This window comes from Pan paniscus, chromosome 2 (assembly GCF_029289425.2).
Source record: "Pan paniscus chromosome 2, NHGRI_mPanPan1-v2.0_pri, whole genome shotgun sequence".
In the NCBI taxonomy this organism is placed as follows: Eukaryota; Metazoa; Chordata; class Mammalia; order Primates; family Hominidae; genus Pan; species Pan paniscus.
In genome coordinates this window covers 16,397,698-16,422,299 of record NC_085926.1, presented here as the reverse complement: position 1 = coordinate 16,422,299, position 24,602 = coordinate 16,397,698, and the positions used below count along the sequence as shown (strand labels likewise).

Genomic DNA, 24,602 nt, shown 5'->3' with positions numbered 1-24,602 from the left:
GCCTGTAGTCCCAGCAACTCTGGAGGCTGAGACAATAGGAGGATCACTTGAGCCCGGGAGATCAAGGCTGCAGGGGGCTGTGATCGCACCACTTTACTCCAGCCTGGGTGACAGAGCGAGGCTCTGTCTCAAAATAAATAAAGAAGAATAAATTTAAGAAAAATTAGAAAATTTAAAAGGCACATTATTTTTAAAAGTACATTAAAAACTTTTAAATAATATTGTTTTTATATAAAGAGGAAAATAAAAATGACTCATAAACTTTCCACCCAAATCACTGGTGGTAATGGGATCGAAAGTATAAAATACAGTAAAAACGACTTTCTACCCTTTCCTCCCTACTCCAGTCCCTCTCTTCAATGTTGATGTTTTTGTGATTTCTTCCAGGAAAAAAAAGATTTTTATTTATATCTGTCCATCCTTCTAATGTTATTTACACAAGAGTGACCATACCATTAACACTGTTAGGCACCCTTTTTTTTTTAAACTTAGCAGTGTATCTTGGACTTGTTTCTATATCAGCACATAACAGATTTACTTTAATCTTCTTAATGGTTCATAGGATTAATCACTGGGGTATTCCAGTGTTTAACTAGTCCTGCGATTAAGATTGCTGTTAGAGCAACCCAGTAGTAAATACCTTTGTCCATATATCTTGAAAGACATTCATGAGTCCAGCCATAGAAGTACTAGCAGTAGTAGGGTTGCTGGACAAAGAGTGTGTGCATTTTTAGGTTTGAAGGGCAATACCACCCTGCCCTCAAGAAAGGTTCACTCCCACCACGATGAGGGCCATGCCTGTTTCCCCAACACCCTTGCAAGCAGTGAATATTACAGAAGTGAAAAAGGAAAATGTATTATTCCAATAGCAATAAAATATAGAATAACTAGGAATAAACCTGATAAATATGTGCTATCTGTGTGAAGAAAACTTTAGTATGCTCCAGAGGGACCCAAAGGAAGACTTGACCAAATCAAAATTTTGCCAGTTTCTTGCATGGGAACTTGCAGCATGGTGAAAATATTCATTCTCAGTCAAGCTATGATTTGAACATGACCCAATAAAAATACCCACAGACTTTTTTAGTGGAGCAAGGGGAATTTACTGAGCTGATTTTTAAAGATCATTTAGAAAAACAAATTAGGAAAATTCAAAATATAAACAGGAATATAGGAAGATTTGACAAGTAGTTTAACCAGATATTAAAACATAATATGAAATTAAAATTGTTTGAAGTAGTGTTTTATACAAATAGATTAATGGATCACAGTCATAAACTCATATTTGGGAATATAATGAATGATAAGTGGCATATGATATATGACATCTCAAATCAATGAGGAAAAATGGATAAACCCCTGTGGTGGGGGGGAGTTAAATTCATATTGCACACTTTACATGGGATAAATTCCAAATCGATAAAAGATTTATATGCAAAAAATGAAATATGTATTATGGGAATTCACAAGAGAATTGTTTTATAATCCCAGGTCTTTCTGCTATGACACAAAACTCAGAAGCCATTGAAAGCAAGATTGGTAAATTCAGCTTCATTTAAAAAGTTTTTCATGGAATCACTTGAACCCAGGAGGTGGAGTTTGCAGTGAGCGGGGATAGCACCACTGCACTCCAGCCTGGGCAACAGAGAGAGACTTTGTCTTAAAAAAAAAAAAAAAATTTTTTTTTTTCATGGCAAAACCCACTATATGCAAAGTCAAAAGGCAAGCAACAAATTGGGGGCAGAGACATTAAAAACTAAATTTCCTAATATGTAAAGAGTTCTTACAAACCAATAGAAAAAAAGCCCAATGACTGAATAGGACACGAGGCAAAGATGATGGACAGACAGTTCACAGACAAGGAGACACAGCATTTAAATATGAAATGTTTAATAAGAAAAAATACAAATTACATAACAAGATAAATATAAGTTACCATCTCACAGGGATCTTTTTTTTCCACTGAGAATAGTCAGAGTATGGGAAAAGAAATAACTTTATACATCACTGATGGCAGATAAATCCATACTACTCTATGGAGGAAATAGCACTAGCTGAAAAAATTACAATGCACACATACATACGTGTGTGATATATATATATATATATATGTCTCTGATTTTTTATTTATTTACTTTTTGTGGGTACATAGTAGGTGTATATATTTATAGGGTACCTGAGATGTTTTGATACAGGCACACAATGCATATATTTTTAACCCAGCAATTCCACATCTAGGAATTTATTTTTTATATGTACTATAAGCGCACACATGCAAAATCATGTAGGAATGATATTTTTCACTAAAAGATTACTTGTAAGAGCAAAAGTTTGCATACTCCATGGTATATCACACAATGGATCTGTAGAAAAGAATGAGAAAGCACTCTGTGTACTGCTATGAAATGGTCTCTTAAGAAAAGTATACTGTTTTGTTTTGTTTTTTTGCTCTTTGAGACAGAGTTTAGCTCTTGTTGCCCAGGCTGGAGTGCAGTGGCGCAATCTCGGCTCACTGCAACCTCCGCCTCCCAGGTTCAAGAGATTCTTCCGCCTCAGCCTCCCGAGTAGCTGGGATTACAGGCATGCACCACCACACCGGACTAATTTTTTATATTTTTAGCAGAGATGGGGTTTCATCGTGTTGGCCAGGCTGGTCTCAAACTCCTGACCTCAAGTGATCCGCCTGCCTCGGCCTCCCAAAGTGCGGGGATAACAGGCGTGAGCCACTGCCCCTGGCCGAAAAGTATACTGTTAATTGATAAAAATTGATTCTAAAAAGCTAGGTGTGTAATGTTATGCTGACATTTGTGTAGAAGAGGAGGGAAATATATAGACTTGTTCACTTTTGTATGAATTCTTTGATTGTTAATGCATATACACACAAAAAGATAATACTGATTTCCTCTAAGGAAATAAATGTAGGAGGTAGAGCATAGGGCTAGGATGTAGACTTTTCACTGAATACACATTTGTACCTTTTGACTTTTGAACCTTGTTTGCCCTTCTCAAAAATAAATAAATTAAAAATCCAAATTTTAAAATAATTCAATAGGTGAAAATATTCCTGGTTTTGATTTGTGTAATTCTAATACTGAATTAAAGTGTGTTTTCAAATATTGGTTAGCCTTTTACATTTTTAAGGCAATTGCCTATTCATATATTTTTCCCGTTTAAAAATTATTTTGGGGTGGGGAGTGTTTTGCAAATTTAAGGAAATTAGCCCTTTGTCTTAAGGGTCACAGAAATTTTGTTCCAGTTTGTCTTTCGACTTTGTTTATGCTGCTTTTTGCCACCTAGTATTTTTGTATTTGCTCAATGTATTTTTCTTCTTTTCCCTTCCCTTCTTCCTTTCTTTCTTTATTTCTGTGTGTTTTTTTTTAGAGGGTGGAAATGACTTTTTCATTGTGATCACTGAGAAGACGACTCTAGAGCTAAGACAGTCCATTATTATTTTATTTTATTTCATTTTTGAGACAGTGTCTTGCTCTGTTGCCCAGGCTAGAGTGCAGTGGCCCGATCATGGCTCACTGCAAACCTCCCCATTTCCAGCTCAAGCGATCTTCCCACCTCAGCCTCCTGAGTAGCCAGGACCACAAGCACTGGCTAATTTTGAGGGGTTTTTTTTGTTTTTTGTTTGTTTGTTTGTTTAAGAGAGACCGAGTTTTACTATGTTGCCCAGGCTGGTCTCAAACTTCTCGGCTCAAGCGATCCATCTGCCTCGGCCTCTCAGGGTGCTGGGATTATAGGTCTGAGCCATCACGCCTGGCCGACATCCAATTATTAATGCCTTTGGGTGATTTGGAAAACGACAGGCTGCTTATAAAGTCTGTTTGAAGACAGTAAAAACTGGGACAAACTCATTTTAGCAGTGACCTAGAGGATCCTCCCCGAGGGGCTTGGGCAAGGGAAGAGGGGCTTGGGCAGGGCTGAGTGGGCGTTGTGGTAGGTCTCTGATGAGCCTCTCCTCTCTCCACTCCAGCGGAGCTCCCTGGGTCCTCAGCAGTGAGGCTGGCCTCCCTGCGTGACCTGCCCGCCCAGCTCCTGGAGCTGTACCAGCAGGGCTTCTCGCTGGCGGCCCTGCACCCCTTCGTGCAGCCCACCCATGAGCGGGAGAAGACGCCCCTGGAGCACATCTTTAGAGCCATCCTGATCAAGAAAACCGACAGGTAAGGCCTCCGCGGGTGAATGGGTAGCATCCTGTTGCGGCTAAGTTATGCTCAATAGAGGAGGGGAAGTGAGAGGATGGGGTTGGGGGTTGAAATTTGCATGCTGTCCTCAGGACCTCAGCCCTCAGACAGGTGAGGCAAAAAGTTAGACGACCAGAGAGGTTTCCTAGCATCCTGCGATGAAAAACAAATGCATGTCCAACTGCAAGTAGAGAGTTCCATTTTACATTCTTTCCCTCTTTTAACTCACTGGATTAAACTCAGCTAGAAAAATGTCTCCTCAGAAGAAGCATATGCCCAGAATGATGTGGCTAGTAAAAGTGCAATACTTTTAAACTGAAAGGCATGACTGGAAAACAAATAATTTTGTTTAGAAGCTATAGACAAACTTAATGTCTTCCCGCAAAGTCTAGACATACTTTAACATTTTGCGCCTACCATAAATTCTGTCAATCACTTGACAGTTAAAAAAATACAAAAAATAAACACCACCTAAATCAAATGCTATAATTGGTTTGGTCTCGATTTAGATTTTCAGGGCTTGGGGATGTTTTTCAGTTTGGCTTGCCCAGTTGAATGCTTATGCCTATATTTCAGTTGAGCCTAATTAAGAAAAGAGAAGTGGGGTTAGTCTTTCAAAAGGAACAATATTAATTTTGTTTTTGTTTTTTTTTTTTTTTTTAAAAACAGTGAGGATGGGATGGAGAGAGCAGTATGTTTTTCCTGCTTTCATAAAAATAAAAATTAAAATGAAGTCTGGGAAAGGAAATCAGATTTGTCTTTTGGCCAACTATCATAGAAGGAATGACAGCATGTGCCACATTTTAAAAAGGGAGTACAGAGCAGCTCCTCCTTGTTCTCTCTTTTTAAAGTCACTTTGCAGGTAGACAAAGCATTTGGCTGGTGTGCTCATAAGGGACAGCTGTGAGGCATGAGGTTGCGTGTCTAAGACTGACTCCTCTTTCCTTTCCTTTCCTTTCCTTTATTTCTTCATGGTTGATCAAGCTCTGGGGCTCTTACTCTACATCAACACACATTAGAATTCAAAGTGAAAGGTGGTGCATGTTTTTGCTCGAACCCAGAATTCACATATTTTTTGGTAGGGCAAGACTTTTCTCAGTGTCTGCCTTTTATGTGTATTAGTTTGTCTTTCTCTCTCTCTCTTTTTTTTTTCTGTAGAAACGAGGTCTCGCTATGTTGCCTAGGCTGATCTTGAAATCCTGGCCTCAAGTGATCCTCCCACCTTGGCCTCCCAAACCACTGGGATTATAGGTGTGAGCCACTGAGCCTGGCTGCATATTGGTTTCTTTTCTTTTCTTTTTTATTTCCTTGAGATGGGGTCTCACTCTGTCACCCAGGCTGGAGCACAGTGGCATGATCTCAGCTCACTGCAACCTTTGCCTCTCAGGCTTAAGCCATCCTCCCACCTCAGCCTCCCAGGTAACTGGGACTACAGGTGCACGCCACCATGCCTGGCTAATTTTTTTATTTTTGGTAGAGACCGGGTTTCGCCATGTTGCCTAGACTGGTCTGGAACTTCTGGGCTCAAGAGAGTTTCCCACATAGGCCTCTCAAAGTGCTGGGATTAGAGGTGTGAGCCACCACGCCCAGTCCATTATTGGTTCCTTTAAGTTGATTGGCTGTTGATCATTATCTGGGTCAATCATGAGAAGATTGGGGGCCACAGTGGTTTTGAGTGACACTGACACATAGGATATGTGTAATGACAGTAGCTTATATTTAGTGAGCACTCACTGTATGTGAGGCTTGATCATTATCATTTCATCTGTATCATATGGCTATGAAATAAGTGTTATCTTTGTTCCCATTTTAAAGGTGAGAAAACTGAGACACAAATGTTGAGTTGTCAAGGTCACACGGATGGCAGCAAGCAGAGTTCTGCCTTGCTCCCAGGAAGGCTGTCTCCCGTACCTGCATTCTTAATCCTGGCATGAAGCACGTGCTGAATTCCTTTACCCACAATTCTTGTGGAGAACCACTTTAGGAAAAAAAAGTGGGGGAGGATATCTTTGATCTTCCATAAAGAAGTACTTTTATTACTCAACCTTTCCCCCATTTTACCCCTCAGTAGTCTGTAAGTAAATCAGAATTTCAGCAAGGAAACAAAACAGGCAAATGAGTTGTATGGATTCTATAAGGCATCCACTGGGCTCCAGGGATTCTATTCTGCAGATTATCCGAGTGGCCTTAGTGTTTAAAGGAGACAAGTCCATTTGGGTCAGATCACCGGCGCATCCTTCAGTGTGATCTGCCATAGGCGGTGACATGAGCTCAGGACTTGGCCTGAGCTTAACTCAAAAAGTGAAGGTGTATCTTTTTTTTTCTTCTCCCTGCTGTGGAGCAACACTTCTCAAACTTTAATGTGCTTGTGAGTCTCCTGGGGATATGGTTAAAGAGCAGAGTCTGATATAGCAGGTCTCAGGGGAGGCCTGGGACTCTACATTTCTAACTTGTTTCCAGATGGGGCAGATGCTGATGGTCCGTGGCATGCACTTTGAGTAGCAAGTGTGTGGAGGACCTAATTCTTGCCTGGCTTCATGCCTGGCACTCAGCAACACTATTGGGGCTTGCCACTTTACTCCTAGGAGAGCTGTAAGCACCAGGCTAGGTAAGAAAGAACACAGAACTCGTGGCCAGGAGGCCTGTGTTCTAGGCTGCACTTGGCTACTAGTAAGCAGTGTTGTGCAAGGGGCACATCGATGGATCTTTCTCGGCCTCCATATTCTAGCTGCTACAATGAGGGGCTGTTACTACATGATTTGCAAGGCTTGCACCAAACTCTAAGTTATCTGATGGGACAAGATGGGTGAGGAAGCCCGTCTTCAGAAATAAGAACCACCACTTTGGGGAATAGTGCATTACAAGCCAGCAGTGAAGCTGGGGGCTCAGTAGGGGTTGTTTACTTCCACTAACGTAGCATGAACAAATGAACTTACTTTCCAGAAGACAAAAATAAGCGAACTGTTGAGAGGAATGAGACATTGTATGCAGGAGGGTTTTCAAGAAAGGGAAGTTGGCAGTCTCCTTGGGTTTGAGCTGACTTTCATCCAGAGTTCCTGAACTGCCTGCCTGATGAACTTAATGAACATTTCAACTCCTGGACAAGCAGATCCAGAGAAGGAAATTCCTTAGGTAACTTTGTGTTGAGTCTTTGGAACTGCCTTTTTTTAAAAAATGCAAAAGTTTGATAATTTATCATGTAAAATGAGGCAAAAATGATCAAGAGGATCATCCCCACTTCTAGCCCCAATAGTATTAGGTGGGAGGAGTGGTGGAAGTTGGAAGCAGTCATTGTAAAATATAATTTTAAAGTACAGGAATTTTCTCTCCTAGCAAATGCAATAACTGCATTTTTTTTTGTATTATGGGGAAAAGACTCCAACGATCTTAAAAATAAGCAAACAAAAAAACATCAGGGCCAGGTGCAGTGGCTCACACCTATAATCCCAGCACTTTGGGAGACCAAGGCAGAAGATTCTCTTGAGCTCAGAAGTTCCAGACCAGCCTGGGCAAAGTAGAGAGACCTAGTAGTTACTAAAAATTTTAAAAATTAGCTGGGTGTAGTGGCGCACACCTGTAGTCCCAGCTACCTGGGAGGCTGAGGTGGGAGGATTACTTGAGCCCACGAGCTGGAGGCTCCTGGGATGTGACTGTGTTATTGCACTTCAGCCTGGGTGACAGAATGAGATCCTGTCTCAAGAAACAACAACAACAACAACAACAACAACAAAAAACCGGACTTTTTCTTTATCAATAGGGAGTTTAAGTAGTAAAAACAGAACAAAGGAAGACTTTTGTGATTAATTTTTAATTCAGACAGTTAAAGTGATACTTTTCACAAAGTCTGCCAAAGTTCTGACAGCTATAGATGCTGTTAAATGAAATGAGTTAGCTTTTAAAAGAGAAAGAAATACTTGGTTAATATTTTTCAAGTGGAGCACATTGAAAGAGATGTAGATACACGTTCTAGATTATTGTTGGCCCAAGTGAACTTCATTACCAAGAATCGCCATGAGATGACTCTGTGAAACTTCGATATCAACCTAATGTGTTTGGAGGGTTCACATAAAATTTTTAACAAATAACTGGGCTTTGGGATATGCCAGAACCACCAGACGGAACCCCTCAAGCCTGCATTTATCCCCTCACTCATTCACTAACACTTGCTGAGCGTGTACTCTTTTCAGGGTATTGGGCTAGGAGCTCTGTGTGGTGGGAAGTTAGAGAGTGCAAATGCCAGGCTCAGTTGACTGTGGAGCCTGCCTTCCAGGCACTTGCAGTCTAATTAAGTAAATGAGATATGTACCTCATGCCACAGGAGTTTGGGAGAAGGAGATGCCACCTCTCACTGGAAGGGAAACCAAGGAAATGTTTCTGGAGGGGCAGCTTTTAACTTGGGCCTGATTTCTTTTGGGCAAACATGGGGAGTAATGAGCATGAGGCAGGAAGAGTTTATTTAAATCTCCTAATGAAATGTTTTCTAGTAGTATTTGAGTAATTGGAGAGCATCGTTGACAGTCTAACTAAATTATTAATGAGTCATTCCAAAAGTAGTTCTCAAGTGCAGTAACATTCCTCTGAGCTCACTGCCATTTTGACAGATTTCACTTACATCCCTGAAAAATTACCTGATCTTTTCTTCTGAAAATTCTAATAACTGCCATTTCATTTTACCATGGCAGGCCTAGCCACACATCTAACTGTAAACTATTCTTAATTCTAAGTGTATTGAATTTAGTCAAGTCAGTTACTTTGACTCAAGTTACTTTGACTCAAGAATGAATAGCTGAATATGAAATACTTAGTGAATAAGTAGAAAGAGAGTTTGTACTTCATTTTCTCAACTCTTTCTTTGGAGCACTTAGTGATTTTTAATAGACAATATAGTTGCACTCACTCTGAATTCTAAGTATAGTTAAGTGATCCTTCATTTTTTTCAAGTAGTTTTCCTTAGAATGAGTTGCTGAAGATCTTGAAACTTGATGGCTAACAGAAGTCAGTTATTAAAACGTCACTTCTGATGTTTCATGAGTGTGGGTTTAATTCTAGGTTGTTTTATGGTTATAGATGTAACTGCAGTACAAAAATGCATGGTGCTGGCCATTTTTCAGCTGTTGAATTGTCGTTGTACACACATGGAGCTAGGGGTGTCATTGGTGTGTTTTTCATCATGAATGAGTTGAAGTCCTTTGGCGACAGCTTCCGTAGAGTAATGCCTTACATGGTACAGGGGTCAGCATACTAGGGAGCTCTGTGGACATTTATCAGGCACCTTTTTGCCTAGGATTAGGGTGGGGGCACACAGAGGACCTGTATTTAATGCAGAGGCTGCAATTCTAAAATTCTTGTGGAAGGTGGAAAATGTGTACAATCAAAGTTACCCTTGAAAATCTTTTGAAGTGCATATAAAATGTAATACTGTGGCATCTCTCTACCTGACCAGTGCATGTCTTCCTTCAGGACTAGATCAGATTGCTTTTCCAACAGTGAACCCCAAGGGGAGGTAAGCTGGTTTGGGTTTATAGTGAGTACTCATTGGAATCACACCTAGGATGGTGAAATTTTTGCACCTAGGGAAGCATTTGTGGGAATTGGCATTGAGAGAACAGGAACTCCACGTCTCCCTTGTCGAGTTCATTCTGGGGCACATCTGCCTATTGAATAGAATAACTGGCACTGTTTTAAGTGGTAAACATTTATCCCTTTTGTTTGGATTTTTCTAAGGTAAATATGTATATGTAATTTCACTATGCAAAGATGACTCTAAGGAGCTCCTAGATCTCAAGAAACTTATCTATCTACTAGGGAGCTGCAAAATATATGTGCAAATTATATAATTGCCCAGCTAAGTCTACAGGTCTTGGTTTGCATCTCTAACCTGGAATTTGTTAATGAGAGTGCTTTAGAAGAGGAGGCCCTGCGGCTGTCATTTGCTCTAGGTTGGGCATGATGGGTAGACTGGAATAGGGAGTGAAAAAGTGGGAAGGGCCTTCCCACTATTGACATTGTGGAACAAGTGGAACGTGGTGTCCAAAGAGAAACAGTGGGAGGGCAGGCATGAGAAGCCTGGGGGAGGCTGTGTGTGGTGCTGTAATGAGCCCCTCAGGCCAGGGCCCACTTCTCTAGCTGCTGACTTAGCCAAGGCTACTGCAGTCCTTGTTCTAGAACAGATTCCTCCAGTGATTCTTAGAAGAGATGCAGTGGGTTGTTGAGAGTTACGGTGAGCTGCTTCATCCCAAATTGACCATATGCTTGGAGTCTGTGAAATGTTTCCTCTTAGGCCATATCAGCAAGCTGTACTCCCAAGTACTTACGAGCAACACAGATGACTGAATGAGTCAGCCTTGTCCACCCAGGGTCAAGTGATGCAAGAGAAACGATTCTTTTGGCTTTTGCTGTTTTATTTCCAGGAAAGTAAATCTCAGAGAATGCTCATCCCTTACCCTTTGTTTCTCCTCTTGAGACCCAGAATCTAAAATTCTGAAGACTCTGTCTTTATTCTAAGACAGGGCTTGCAAGCTCAGATCCCTACAGTGGCCTGGCTCATTGAATGGGGACTCTTGGGAAGTAATGAGTCAATGCCTTAGCTCTGTCCTATGGTTATCAGGTGTTGCCAGGTCTTGTACGTTTTTCAAGAAGAGCCAGAAATCTGGATTTTTATGTGAAAACTTCTCTTTTAGCCTCACTTTTCCAAAGTAGGATTGTTTGTCCCTAACCCATGCCACTGGCTGCCATCTTGCAGCCTCTAAGATTTCTGTGTAGTGCTTACATCAGTAGAGGTAATCACACACCCTTTGAGCTGCTTATCCTGCCTTCGACACACAGCAATTGCTGGAATCTCAGTCTCTCCTGTTATTGTGTTTTAGATGTCTGCCCACCTCCACTCCCTTTGCTGAATCCTCTTCCATCTTTGGATTCCCATTGCTTGCTCAGAGTGCCAGGCCTTGAATAGATATTGCTCAATAGATTTTGCATGAATTGAGTGGGATAAAACCATGCCCTGGAATTTTGCTACAATCTTTTACTAAAGGACCATAAATTCATTATGAGATAGATCTGTCTTTGGTTTACGTATTTATCAGTACCAAAAGTATATCTTAATAATGCAGCCACATAGCACAGACCTCAAGTAATGGAACAGACACACACACACAGACACACACACACACACACACACACACACACACACACGATCCTTTCATTGCCAAAATAACAGTGATTTGCCACAAGAATAGATGTCCATTATTTTTCACTCTTCTTTTTCTTTTAAAAGACATTCAAAGGATGGCCTTCAAAGAAAGGAAATCTTTGCGGACCATAAGTGAAGTACAAATGCATTATGTTGCCTTTTTTTTTATAGCCTACAAGATAATATGAACATTTTCTTTGGCATTTGAAAAGGGCAAAATTGGGAAAGTACAAAATTATACTGAAAGTAAAAAGAAAATCCTTTAAAAAATTACAGTCAAAAGTGTCCTCTTTAAGTGGCCTTGTGTCTCTTCATGTCTAATTTTTACCAATTACCTTGACTCTTGGGAGAATTATAGGGCTTCTAGAAAGAGGTTTCATAATTAAGCGAAATACACAGGGGGTGGTAGGGCCTACTGGGGTGTGCCCTAGAAAATGTTCACACGCGAGGCTGAGGATCAGCCCCAGAGTGCGCTGATTGTTGGAATCACACGTGGGGAAGAAAGTAACGGTGGGTTTAGCACTGATTGATGCGTGCTACTGTGATGGGAAACTGCAGCTGCCGGTTTATTCCCAGAGAGCAGACATTGAGGAAGGTGAATTCAGAGCTCTTGCTTAAGGCAGAGCGGGGAATGAGAAGGTGTTTGTTTAGCATGTGGGTCGTTATTTTGGATTCCGATTTAGGTAGGGCGAACACCCGTTGCTGGCAGCTGCCCCTCGTTTCTGGTGTGGTATCTTTCCTCATCAGTTTTCTCTAGCTTCCTGAGGGGTGTGGAGGATTTGATTAGCTCTCCGGGCTGCCACCGTACCCCCTGAGGAGCTGTCCAGCATCACCAAGACTACCTTAATTTATTCCTCTTATTTTCCCATCTCACTCTGGAGTGACACCCTTTTCTAGTGTGTTGAAGTTTCAGGATTCACCGTTAATTATTTGTTTGCACTTTTCAATCTAATATGCCAGCGTAAAGCCACCTTCTCTTGGGGGAAAGAATTTTTTCCAATCCACACTCCTAAATGGCTTGCCGAGTTACTCTTGTTCTCTTCCTCCAAAGCATTGGCCTTTATCCCGGTGGAGAGAACAAGAGAGAGACGTGCGTGGTTGGTGTGAGAGCTCATTTTCCCCACTCCTGTTCTATAGCTGCCCTTGATTGGCCTGTGTCTTTCCTCACATTTTATTTTTTATTTTTTGTTTGTTTCTTCTGAGAGAGAGAATTAGCACACTAGTGATTTCCACCCTCTCCCCAGAACTATTTTGAAATGACAGAGAACAGTGAGCAGGTACCCAAACAAATGCACAAGCACTAACTTTCTTTGAAATTTCCTGTTAATCTTAAAACTTGGGTGAATACTTCAGTACCATGAAATGTCTGTATTTGTTTTTAAATAAAATAGAGGCCCCCTCTTCCCACATGTACATACAATCTTTAAGTAAAAATTGACTCTCTAGGAAGATTTATTTGGTAGCATTGCAAGGTAGACTACAGGGACACTTAGACATGATTTTGAGAATCGCATGCATAAGTGTAGGTAATTTAGTTGCAAATAATTTTACTAAAGCGTTGGAGTTTTCTATTTATATGTCTGTCTCATATTAAATATAGGAACTCAGATTGTCTTACTTTAAACCTTTGTGGGAGTCTTGTATTGAATAGTCTACCTATTCAACTCTGTTGAATTGAAAATTGACATTTTTTCCTCTTTGTCAATCAGAAGTAACTTAGATTTTTTGTGTGTGTTTTTCAAGCTGAAAAAGATATAATGGGCATTACCAGTGATGGGTCCTGGATGAGACTAGTAATTGAGTTTTACACTTTTAGATATGAATGCAGAAGTAGGTGAGATATAATGTTCAGATGTATATAAGTACATTATTAATGATTTAAATGTTCTTGAGATTTTTATATAATGATTGTCTCTAAAATCTGTCCAAATTTTATATTTTAAATGATTGAAAGATGGAACCATTTACAAAGAGGTAAATGCTATAAAGATGCTATAAGTATATGAAAATATGATAAATATGCTATAAATATGAGTACATCATTTCATTCACTTCCTATTCATCGACCATGAGTTGGAACTTAAAATGGCTACAAAGACTTTAAAAACCAAATTAGCAGCTTGTATTCACATAACACCTGTTTCTGAGAGTCTGAGAGCACTTTGCTTCGTTCCTATATGTTTTCGGTATTATAATTAATTCTCATTATGTCCTCATGATGGTTGTTTCTGTTGTTAATATTTGTCAAAAACATTACTGTGCTTTCAGCAGAGGTTTTAGACATACACTGTTTTGTAACCGAAAGATACCATGACCGTCCCTCATTCCCCACTTCTCATTTTAGGTCTAGGAAAATGAGGCTGAAGAAGTTATTAACGACTTCTCAGTTCGAAGTTTGGAGTGGGTAATGGGAGTGTGTGGTGAATGTAGAACTCAAGTTCCATCTTGAGACTCATGGCACAGAAATACATCATCTTTCAACTCAGAGGCCCCAGAGCTTATAGAAACATCCTCAGAGAATTCTGAGAATTTTCTGGGCTTTGTAACATCCCCAGTCCCCATGGCTACACTGTGGGACCAGAAGCTTTGCTAATTCCCCAGCTGGTTTCAGAACATAGGGCTACCACTGCAAACCACTTAGAGCTCCCCAAATGGCCCCATTCAGCAGGCTGGCTGAGTCTTTTCAGTTTCTGCACCAAATGATTATACACAAATAATGGTTCTAGGATTATCAGTGTGTTATTTTCTCTCTGCTCCCTAAAAACAAAATAAAAATGTATTTATTACGTGTCTTTTGGGTCCTCTAAGGTAGCAGTCTTTGTTAGAGAGAAGGAGATGGACACGATTCCTGTTCGTGGGGAATTTGTAATATATTGCTGTAGTTTAAGTCTCCAAAATTGCTCCATCAAGCAACCTGGATCTCTTAGGAACATAATGCCCCCTTTTCTTGTAAAGAACATTTATGTGTTTGCAGGTACTTCTTCATATGATTTCTCATTTTTGATAATAGCCATCATAGCTACCATTTATTTACTGCTGTGGCTGGCTGGAGTCCTTGTTCATTGCTTCATGATATACATTATCTTTATTCCCGAAAGCCAAGATGAAGGAAATGAGACTCAGAGTGGTACTTGTCCAAGCCAGTGTCCACACATTTCATGAGTGGAGAAACCGGTTTTCACATTGGCACCTGTCTTCTAATAGCATTCCTCTTTAATTGTTTAGCTATGAGGGTTAAGGTAGGTAAGGGTAGAATTTCTCAGCCTTGGTATTATTGACATTTTGGATCAGACAATTGTGTGTGGGACTGTCCTGTACATTGTAGGATATTTAGCAGACTCTCTGGTGTCTACCCACAAGATTCTACCAGCAAACCCCCCATCCCTGCAGTTGTGACAGATTCCAGACATTGCCTAATGTCTGCGGAAGGACAAAACTGCCCCCATTTGAGAACCAGTGGGTTAGTTAGGGAGTAAGACAGGGAGTCTAACTTTTTTTTTTTTTTGAGACAGAGTCTCACTCTGTCACTCAGGCCGGAGTGCAGTGGCGTGATCTTGGTTCACTGCAAGCTCTGCCTCCTGGGTTCTCGCCGTTCTCCTGCCTCAGCCTCCCAAGGAGCTGGGACTACAGGCACCAACCACCATGCCCGGCTAATTTTTTTGTATTTTTTGTAGAGACGGGGTTTCGCTGTGTTAGCCAGGATGGTCTTGATCTCCTGACCTCATGATCCACCCACTTCGGCCTCCCAAAGTGCTGGGATTACAGGCGTGAGCCACCACACCCAGCCAGGAGTCTAACTTTTATTTTCTTCTAGGTAGCCACCTTTGCCAAGAGCACTTATTAAGTTAACCTAACTTTGCCATTGAATAAATGCCACCTTTATTATAGTTAGGATTTCTATATGTACATCCCAATCTATTCCTGATTCTTTATTGTTTCTTTGATCTACTTATTGATTTTTGTGCCAGAACCATGTTATTTTGATGATAATAAATTTGTAATGTATGTTAACATCCAGTAGGGCACTATTCTTTTTTTTTTTAGACGGAGTCTCGCTTTGTCACCAGGCTGGAGTGCAGTGGCACAATCTCGGCTCACTGCAACCTCCGCCTCCTGGGTTCAAGTGATTCTCCTGCCTCAGCCTCCTGAGTAGCTGGGATTACAGGCACGTGCCACCACGCCCAGCTAATTTTTTTGTATTTTTAGTAGAGACGGGGTTTCACCATGTTGGCCAGGATGGTCTCCATCTCCTGACCTCATGATCCACCCGCCTCAGCCTCCCAAAGTGCTGGGATTACAGGCGTGAGCCACCGCACCCGGCCAGGGCACTATTCTTTTTTAGGATCTTGATAACTTTTGTACGTTGACTTTTCCATGTAAAGCCTGAAATAATTTCTTCAGTTCCTGGTAAACTCTGTTGAAATTGTAGTTACATTAACATACTAATTTAAGAAGAATTTCCACCTTGTGTTTTCAAGAACATAATGTTCAATATTATTATTGGAGGTAAATTTTATTTGAGAGCTTCATAATAATTCTGGAAATTCTATGTACTATCTAAACAGTGGTTACCAAAGTGGGGTAGACATATTTAATGTTGAAGGAGAACTGAGGTGTCTATTTTTATATATTTTATTGAAAAATTAGGAGAGAGATGATGTGTCATAATATTTAGCATTCAGGTTGAAGGTGGTGTCCTGGCTTGGTGTGTACGTCAGAGGTCACATGTGCTGTATGGAGCAGGAGGGGCCTGCAGAAGGGCTGGGTTCAGGGAAGCACTTTCAGCTGAGATCTCAGTGAGGTGAATTAGTGGATCGCTTTTTGTAATTTTAGCTAAATTAACTCTCATGAAATATACACATGGCTTTAAAAAATTTCTATGAAATGATTGCAGATTGAAGAGAATACCCATAATGTAAATATAAAATCCTTCTCTCTCTCTCATGTGGAAATGGCTACACTGACCCGTCTCTGCCCATAAGAGCTTTGTGGGACACAGTATGAGATTAAAACACCAACGTTGGGCTGGGCGTGGTGGCTCACACCTGTAATCCCAGCACTTTGGGAGGCCGAGGTGGGCGGATCACGAAGTCAAGGGATCGAGACCATCCTGGCCAACATGGTGAAACCCTGTCTCTACTAAAAATACAAAAATTAGCTGGGCATGGTGGCATGCACCTGTAGTCCCAGCTACTCCGGGGGCTGAGGCAGGAGAATCACTTGAACCCGGGAGGTGGAGATTGCAGTGAGCCGAGATTGTGCCACTGCACCCCAGCCTGGGCGACAGAGTGAGACACCATCTCAAAAAAAAAAGAAAGAAAAAAAAAAAACACCAACACCAATGCCTACCTGTTCAGATCTGATTTAAAGAAATTTGGAATTATCAAGAAGACTTTTTGAAAAGTGTGTTATAGTTCCATTATGTTAACAATGAATCTCATTTCAAGTGTATATTTTGCCTTGAGGTATTAGCTATTAATAGTGTGAACTTACTGTGATCATCATTATAAAATATTGCTTATTTCATCATTTCTGTTGTTTACGATTTTCTGTTTTGTATGTTTTGTTTTATAACATATGTAAGATGTTAGTACAGTGGTACTCGGGAATTTTTTTCTGGCACGCTGTGTGATCAGAAAAATTTGGAGACAATTGATCCACTCAGCATTTGAGACACACTGGAACTGGTGGTTCCTGAAGCAGTCGGAATCTTGCTACTCAAAGTGTGGTCCATGCACCAGCAGCATCAGCATCACCTGGGAGCTCTTAGAGACACAGACTCTCAGGCCTACCCAGACCTGTCGAATCAGAGTCTGTACTTTAACGAGGTTCCAGATGATTTGCACATACATTAAAGTTTGAGAACAGAATTAAGCTGTGTTTTCCTGTAACACAGCCATTAGCCATGTATAGCCATTTAAATTGTTAAAATTAAGTAAGAATAAAAATTCAATTCTTCAGTTGCACTGGCTGAATTTCAGGTGCTCAGTAGCAAAACATGCTGTAGCAAAACCGTAGTGGCTATTTTACTGGACTGTACAGATATAGAACATTTCTATCACCTAACTCAGCTAGTGGGTATAGGTGGGATGATTTGGGAAGGAAGAAAACAATCAGCAAAGTTTGATGTGGAACATGTGCATTCAATGCACGTAGAGAAGAGGCTTCTTGTAACCTAACTGGACAGGTCCCATGAGAGAGTCTTATGAACACCATTCCTATGTAGCTATTATTGCTATTTTTGTTTGCAGATATGTGACTTTTCTGAACCAGTAAATGTCAGGCAGACTGCTTTTATTCAGTATTCCATTTGTGATAAAATATTATTAATTATGCATCGCTACTAATATTAGTTCTTTCTACATCTGTCAATGTAAAGGAGAGACTTGCAGCATTCCAGAGAAAGCAGGACCCTCCCCCAGCTCCCATTCTGTGTGGCTGCTCTCCTCTTTTCTGCAGCCCAGCTCACTGGGCATTGAAATTCTTTCACAACTCCATTAGACAGGGAGCACCGAGGCAAAGTTTGTCTGTTTTCCTCTTGGTCTTTACGGTTAACAGTGCACTCCTTGTAGTGCACAGTGGCTGATAGTTTGTCTCCCAGGGAGCCAGCCCTGACAGTAAGCAGCAAGACAGGATGATTTCTCTAGAATAAATAGCAAGGTCGGATAGTTAGATGTCCCTGGTAACGTCTCCCCAGTAGGCGTGCATAGCTCCCTGAGAGAGTGTGTAGTGGGAGTATCCTTTGCACATCTCCCCCATCATGTCCAGAATGTTCCCAGATATACCAAACTTTTTTCAACAGAAGTGCTGAATGTCTTCTGCTAGAAGGCGAAGGGAACATCGGAAGAAAGGACAGTGACTCATCTGTGGGTAAATTCTTCTTCGTTGTGCTTCCTACTTCACAACTCCCCTGGGGGACCCTATACTGAGGTGCTTTATTTAAAGATTTGTTAGGATTTGTTTACTTGACTATTTTTTCCTCAAGTATTTCTTCAGTTTTGCTATAGGGGAAACTTTTAACTCCAACAGGCTCATTGTATTTGTGTAGATTTGGTTCATTTTGCAAAGAGGGTTCATAAAATTACGGGAAACCTTTTCCCTATTGTACTGGGAGCATCTTTGGGAAGGTGCAGGTTATTCCCCTGCCCACAACCACCACCAATTGCAGGGACAAGAAATACTGCTCTTCCATCCACCCACTCCCTTCGACAAAAATCTCAGTACAGTTCTCATTGCTGCTGTCCTAAAATATTCTTCCCCCCTTCCTACATCATACACACTGCCGCCTGCTTAATCTTCCCAGAATCTGTCATAGTATCTTTCTCTCTAAGGCCACCCATGACTCTTCTTTACTTCACAGTTAAGGCGAGTACCGTCCTTTCTCAGTAACTTTGTTTCCCACTATTCTGCCCCGGTCACTGCAGAGCCCACAGTCACAGACTCGTTCTAACAGTGGATTCACCCACACGTTCCCTAGGCTCATCATTACAGCCTCTGCTGAGTTACAGGCAACCCGCACCTTCACACACCTTTTGCCTAACTGACCTATTTATTATTTCCATCATATAACTCATGCTTTTCTCAATCTAGGTCTTCATTAATTTCTGTTCTCAGGCCTAGAATGGCCTTTTATCCATTGTCCCATGACTAACTTCCATACAGACTCAAAGACTCAGCCCACACGTGCCTTGCTCCTTAAATTTTCCCCTGATCCTTGACACTGGAAATAATTGAATTCTCATAGCACTTCTGTTTATATATGGTCTATCTAGACTTGAGGGCAGGATCTAGACTTGAGGGCAGTGCCTTCAATCCCTCATATGTGGTCAGCAGTCAAGCAGGTGATGGATAGACGAATGAATAAGTGGAGATTTTTATTGTCATTAGTTATACATAAGTTAATGAAACTAGGAATAGCCTTCTTTTTCTTTCATTGACAAATCTCTTTCAGATCTCTAGCTCATTTCTCTTCCTAATACTTCTTTTTAAAAAAAAATAAGCTGTTCTGATTATTCTATTTGAGCTTGGTGTTGCTTTGGGAAACAAAAATCTTAAAATTCATTCCTATTTCCCAGAGATAGAGAATTTGTTTCTGTCAACTGACGTTTAGTATTTTTTTCCTGGCTGGAGAAGTGCCTAGTAATCTGTTTGTGTTTGTCACCATTTCTTTTGATTATTTCTAAATGAAGCAAAAATAACCCTACTGATGAACTGCACATTCTCTCTCCTTTTCATAACTGCCTGATGTCCTGGGAAAAAGAAGACATCGTTTAAACTCATGGTCTTTGAAGAGATCTAAGGGATTTATGAGCCGAAATGGGATTTATTACATGTTTATTATTTAAAAGTAATGTGTATCATAGTTTTTAGTCACATGCTTATTTTTTAGAAGTATAGTTTATAATAGTTTTTCGACAGGCAATTGTTTTTTAGTGGCCTCATTTTAGATCTTCCCATGAGACCAAAATGCATATTCAACTTACTACTTGGCACTTTGTCAGTGATTTGAGGGTTAACTGTTTTGCCTGTGATAATTACCAATATTTAAAGCACTCATAAGTGTTAGCAGTACTTGTTACAACAATGCTATTTCAATGTCTTAGGAAAGGGTTAGGTCCCACCACTGTGAGAGCAGAGTGAGGGGCTGTTTAAATGGGTCAGACAAGGCTGGGCACGGTTGCTCACACCTGTAATCCCAGAACTTTGGGATGCCGGGCTGGAGGATCACTTGAGCCCAGGAATTTGAGACCAGCCTGGGCAACATGGCAAAACCCTGTCTCTATAAAAAATATAAATATTAGCCGGGTGTGGTGGTGCACGCCTGTAGTCCCAGCTACTTAGGAGGGTGAGGTGGGAGGATTGCTTGAGCTGGAAGGCCAAAGCTGCAGGCTTTTCTGTGAGAACAAAATGTCTAGATTATGTGCTTTGGTTTCAGAAAGCATCTTTCTCTCATTGCCCATGGGCGTTTGAGTTTGCAGCCCTAGTTTGGCCCTCTGACCCTTCCCCTGCCTGGAGAATGACTACACCACCCTTGGCAGACGCTAGCGTGGTGGTGAGTGAAGATCTCCAGGTACATCTCTGAGTTTGCACACAGTTTTACAGTTGATGTTTGTGTATGAGTAATGAGGTCAACCTGACACAGAATAGGGGTCTTTTATCATGTTCTGAAATAACCCTGACATCTGTGGCCAGTTGTGTTGACATTTGTGTACAAGTGCTCAGTGTCCAAATCTACTTTCATATGTTTGTTTGACAAGCATTATTTAATGTGTGTGTGGTTTTTTTACTTGTTCACATTCAGTTTTGGCCCAAGTTCTAGATATAAGGTGTTAAAGAAATGAGGACTGTTTGGAATGACAGAGAAGTTCTGGAGGCCGGGTGCGGTGGCTGATGCCTGTATTCTCAGCACTTTAGGAGGCTGAGGCGGGAGGATCACTTGATGGCCTGGGCAACGTAGGGAGAACTCATCTTTACTAAAATTCAAAAAAAAAAAAATTAGCCAGACATGGTAGCATGTGCCTGTAGTCCCAGCTACTTGGGAGGCTGAGGTGGGAGGATTGCTTGAGCCCAGGAAGTTGAGGCTGCAGTGAGCCCTTGATCATGCCACCGCACTTCAGCCTGGGCAACAGAGTGAGACCCTGTCTCAAAAAAAAAAAAAAAGAAAAAGAAAAACAAGTTCTGGAAATGGGTAGTGATGGTGGTTGCACAACATTGTGAATGTACTTAACACCACTGAATTGTACACTTAAAAATGATTAAAATGGTAAATGTTATGTGATGTGTATTTTATCGTAATAAAAAAATTTTTTAAAGTAAGGAAAGCAAGAAGTTGGAAGTAGTTTTGAGTTTTTCTGACCAGAGGAAGCATAGACCCCATTCTTTTATTTCATTATCCCTGGTCTTTTTCCTTGAAGGTTTATTTTCCTCTTAGAATACAAGAGTCTACATTACTCATCTTTATAAGTCATTCTTTCTATTTTTCCCTTTTCCATGGACTTGTTCAGTTATGTCCCAAGGAAAATCTCTAGGAGAGTGGCAGATACAACGTACCCTGCCTAGGAATAACTTGAGATTTAACAGAAAAGTTGCAAAGGTATTCCAGAGAATTCTCATATGCACTTCCCCAAGTTTCCCTCCACCATTAATATCTTACATTACCATACTATGTTTGTCAAACTAAGAAATTGACATTGGTACTTCACTATTAATTAAACCGTAGATTTTATTTGGATTTTACCATTTTTCTATTAATGTCCTTTTTCAGTTCCAGGATCCAATCCAGGGTACTATACTGCATTTAGTTGTCATGTTGTGATGGCTTTTTAAAACTTAACGGGGCTCAGATGTCTTAGTTGCTTCTCCATTGCCTCCAGCAATCAGAACCACTCTGTTTATGTGCATTATTAAAACTATGTTGCTACACTCTAAGGATTCGAGTTCATTTTGTCCTATTCATTCTTGATTTTCAGGAAATCACATCTCTGCCAATAGTACCCTTTTATTCTCACTCCTTTCAGAAAATTCCTTTGGAATGGTGAAGTACAGCCTCTCAAATCTCCAGTGCTCTGTGTAAGTGGGGGGTCCCAAGATGTAAGATGGGTCAGAGCTCTTTTTAGTTAATTTTTCCCCAGGCTGTTTCTGAGAAATGACTCAGCAGCAAGATGATGATTTTTTTTTTCAAGGAGCCAAGCTATTCTGAACCCAAATCAACATTTAAATTTGACAATCTGCCCAATTTATGTGATTATCTGCCAGATAATCATATAAACAGATAAACAGATTAACAGATTTCTTCACACCTATTTGCATAGGGTGGATTAAATTGTTTCCCTCTTGGGATTTCAAGAGGATAAGTAACTTGGAGAGAAGATTATAAATTTGTTAATTGAGGAAATTGACAGGATGTCTCATACCCTTCTCCTTGACTTGCTTCCTTGATTTAACTTCCAGGAAAACAAACGTGTTCTCTTTGTTTTCTTCCTTCTTCCCCGGTTATTCTTTCTTTAGCTCCTTGGCTGTTTGTTCCTCTTTTCACCCCACTCTCTTCATGGTGGAGGGTCCCAAAATTAAATTCTTAACCCTTCTCTCGCTACATTAATGGAGAGCTCATCTAGCCTCATGCTCTAAGTAATACCTGGGAGACTGATGACTCCTAAATTTATATCTCCAGCTGCCTCTCCTGCAGTCCAGACCGTTCTCCTGCAGTCCAGACTTCAGTATATATATTCAAGTATATATGTGTGTGTGTGTGTGTGTGTGTGTGTGTGTGTGTGTATATATATATATATACTCAACTGTCTACCAGACATCTCAACTTGGATGTCTTCTGGATATGTCATATTCAACATATCTGAAACTTGAATTATCTTTCTTCCCCCCTGAGCCTGTGCCACCCAACCCTTTCCCATCATAGTTCTGGCAAAGTCATCCATTCTCCCAGTTGCTAAGGCAAAGATCCTTGGAGTCATCTTCATCTGCTTTCCTCCTTCCACACCCCACAACCTGTTCATACGAAAATCTTGAAGGTTTTACCTTGAAAATATAACTGGAACCCAGCACTTCTCACTGATGCTAGGACACTGTTGCCAACCCACTCTGAGCCATCATCATCCCCTGCCTGGACCACTTAGATGGGCTTCTGGCTGCCCCTTACAGCCAGAGGGATCCTTTTAAAATTCACCAGATCATGTCACTTCTCTGTTCCACACCCTCCATGGACTTCCTCTGTCATTCTGAGTAAAAGCCATTGTCTTCACTGTGGCCTGAATGTCTATACTATCCATCTCCCCTGAGGCTCTCCAACTGTGTCTTCCTCCCTGCACCCCTCTGCACTGAGCCCCGGCCACAGGGCTTCTTTGCATGCCCTCAGCTTAGAGCCTTTGCATGAGCTGCTGTTCCCTCTGCCTGGAGAGCTCATGCCCTGGATGAGCCCAGTCCCTTACCTCCTGGAAGTCTTTATTCCAAATTTCACCTCATCAGTGCAGCTATCCTGACCACCCTCATTAAAACTACAACTGTCTCCCTGCTGCCCCTGCCATTCACCTTACCCTGCTGCTCTGTTTCTTTTTTCCTTTCCTTTTCTTTTTTTTTTTTTTGAGATGAAGTCTCACTCTGTCGCTCAGGCTGGAGTGCAGTGGTGTGATCTTGGCTCACTGCAACCTCCGCCTCCCAGGTTTAAACAATTCTGTCTCAGCCTCCCAAGTAGCTGGAATTATAGGCGTGCACCACCATGCCTGGCTAATTTTTGTATTTTTAGTAGAGATGGGGGTTTGCCATGTTGGCCAGGCTGGTCTCGAACCCCTGACCTCAGGTGATCCTCCCATCTCAGCCTCCCGAAGTGCTAGGATTACTGGCGTGAGCCACTGTGCCCAGCCCTTTTCTTTCTTTCTTTCTTTTTTTTTTTTTCAAGACTCCCCACCATTGGGCATACTCTGTTAGGTGCTCATGCATGTCTATTGCTTATTGTCTTTCTCCTCCTATTAGATTGTTAGCTCCACGAAGGCAGAGGTTTTGTCACTTCTATCTATTGATGAATGCTAAAGTATAGTACCTGACACAGTAGTAGTGTGGTCCATATTTAATGAATGAATGAGTAATGAACTGTGAAAAGTGCTAGGAAGGAAAAGTAAGAACACAATTATAGATGATAATAACAGATCAGTAGCAGGTAGGATTTGTTGAGCCTGGATGTTGTACCTCTGTGCTAAGGGCTTTGCTTCTTTTTGTCCTATTTAATCCTTACAGCAATGTTAAGAGGTAGCTTCATATAATATCCCATTCATTAGTGAAAGAAACTGAAGCACAGAAAGTTTAAGTAAATTGCCCAAAGGCTCACAGCTGGTATATTACCTGCCTCTAGTTAGCTCTAACACCGGTAGCCTCTAACTAATAAATCTATTGGAATTATCATACCAAGTTGGGGATGGCGAGTGATGGGGAAGCATATTTTATTATTAGTCATGCTCTCCTCAGAGTGTCTTTATTTAATTGGAGAGTGCTTAGTGTTAATTTCCAGATAAAGTAGGTTGGGGGGGCTTTTGCTGTTAGTTAACCCTGTGTACGTCTCTAGAAATGCATTCTGTGTTTTCTTTTTCTTACTGTTTAAAACCAGATCTCTCTGTCCTTTCCAAAAGTGGAAGTCATCTGGACTTCTGTCCAGGGGAAGTTTGGTGGTTTCCCATATTCTTTTCCAGGATGATACAATGACATGGCCCTTTGGGGAGCAT

The 24,602-nt window shown here is 41.0% G+C and overlaps 1 protein-coding gene across 5 annotated transcripts in view; it reads left to right on the top strand.

Moving 5' to 3' along the window:
• RFTN1 (raftlin, lipid raft linker 1) overlaps positions 1-24,602 on the top strand; it is a 199,673-nt gene that overhangs the window by 78,623 nt on the left and 96,448 nt on the right. For all 5 annotated transcript variants that reach the window (XM_003826192.6, XM_008951666.4, XM_055109532.1 and 2 more), the window contains one exon: positions 3,980-4,166. In XM_003826192.6, coding sequence (XP_003826240.1) covers positions 3,980-4,166 — 187 coding nt within the window. The remainder of the gene's footprint in view (positions 1-3,979; positions 4,167-24,602) is intronic.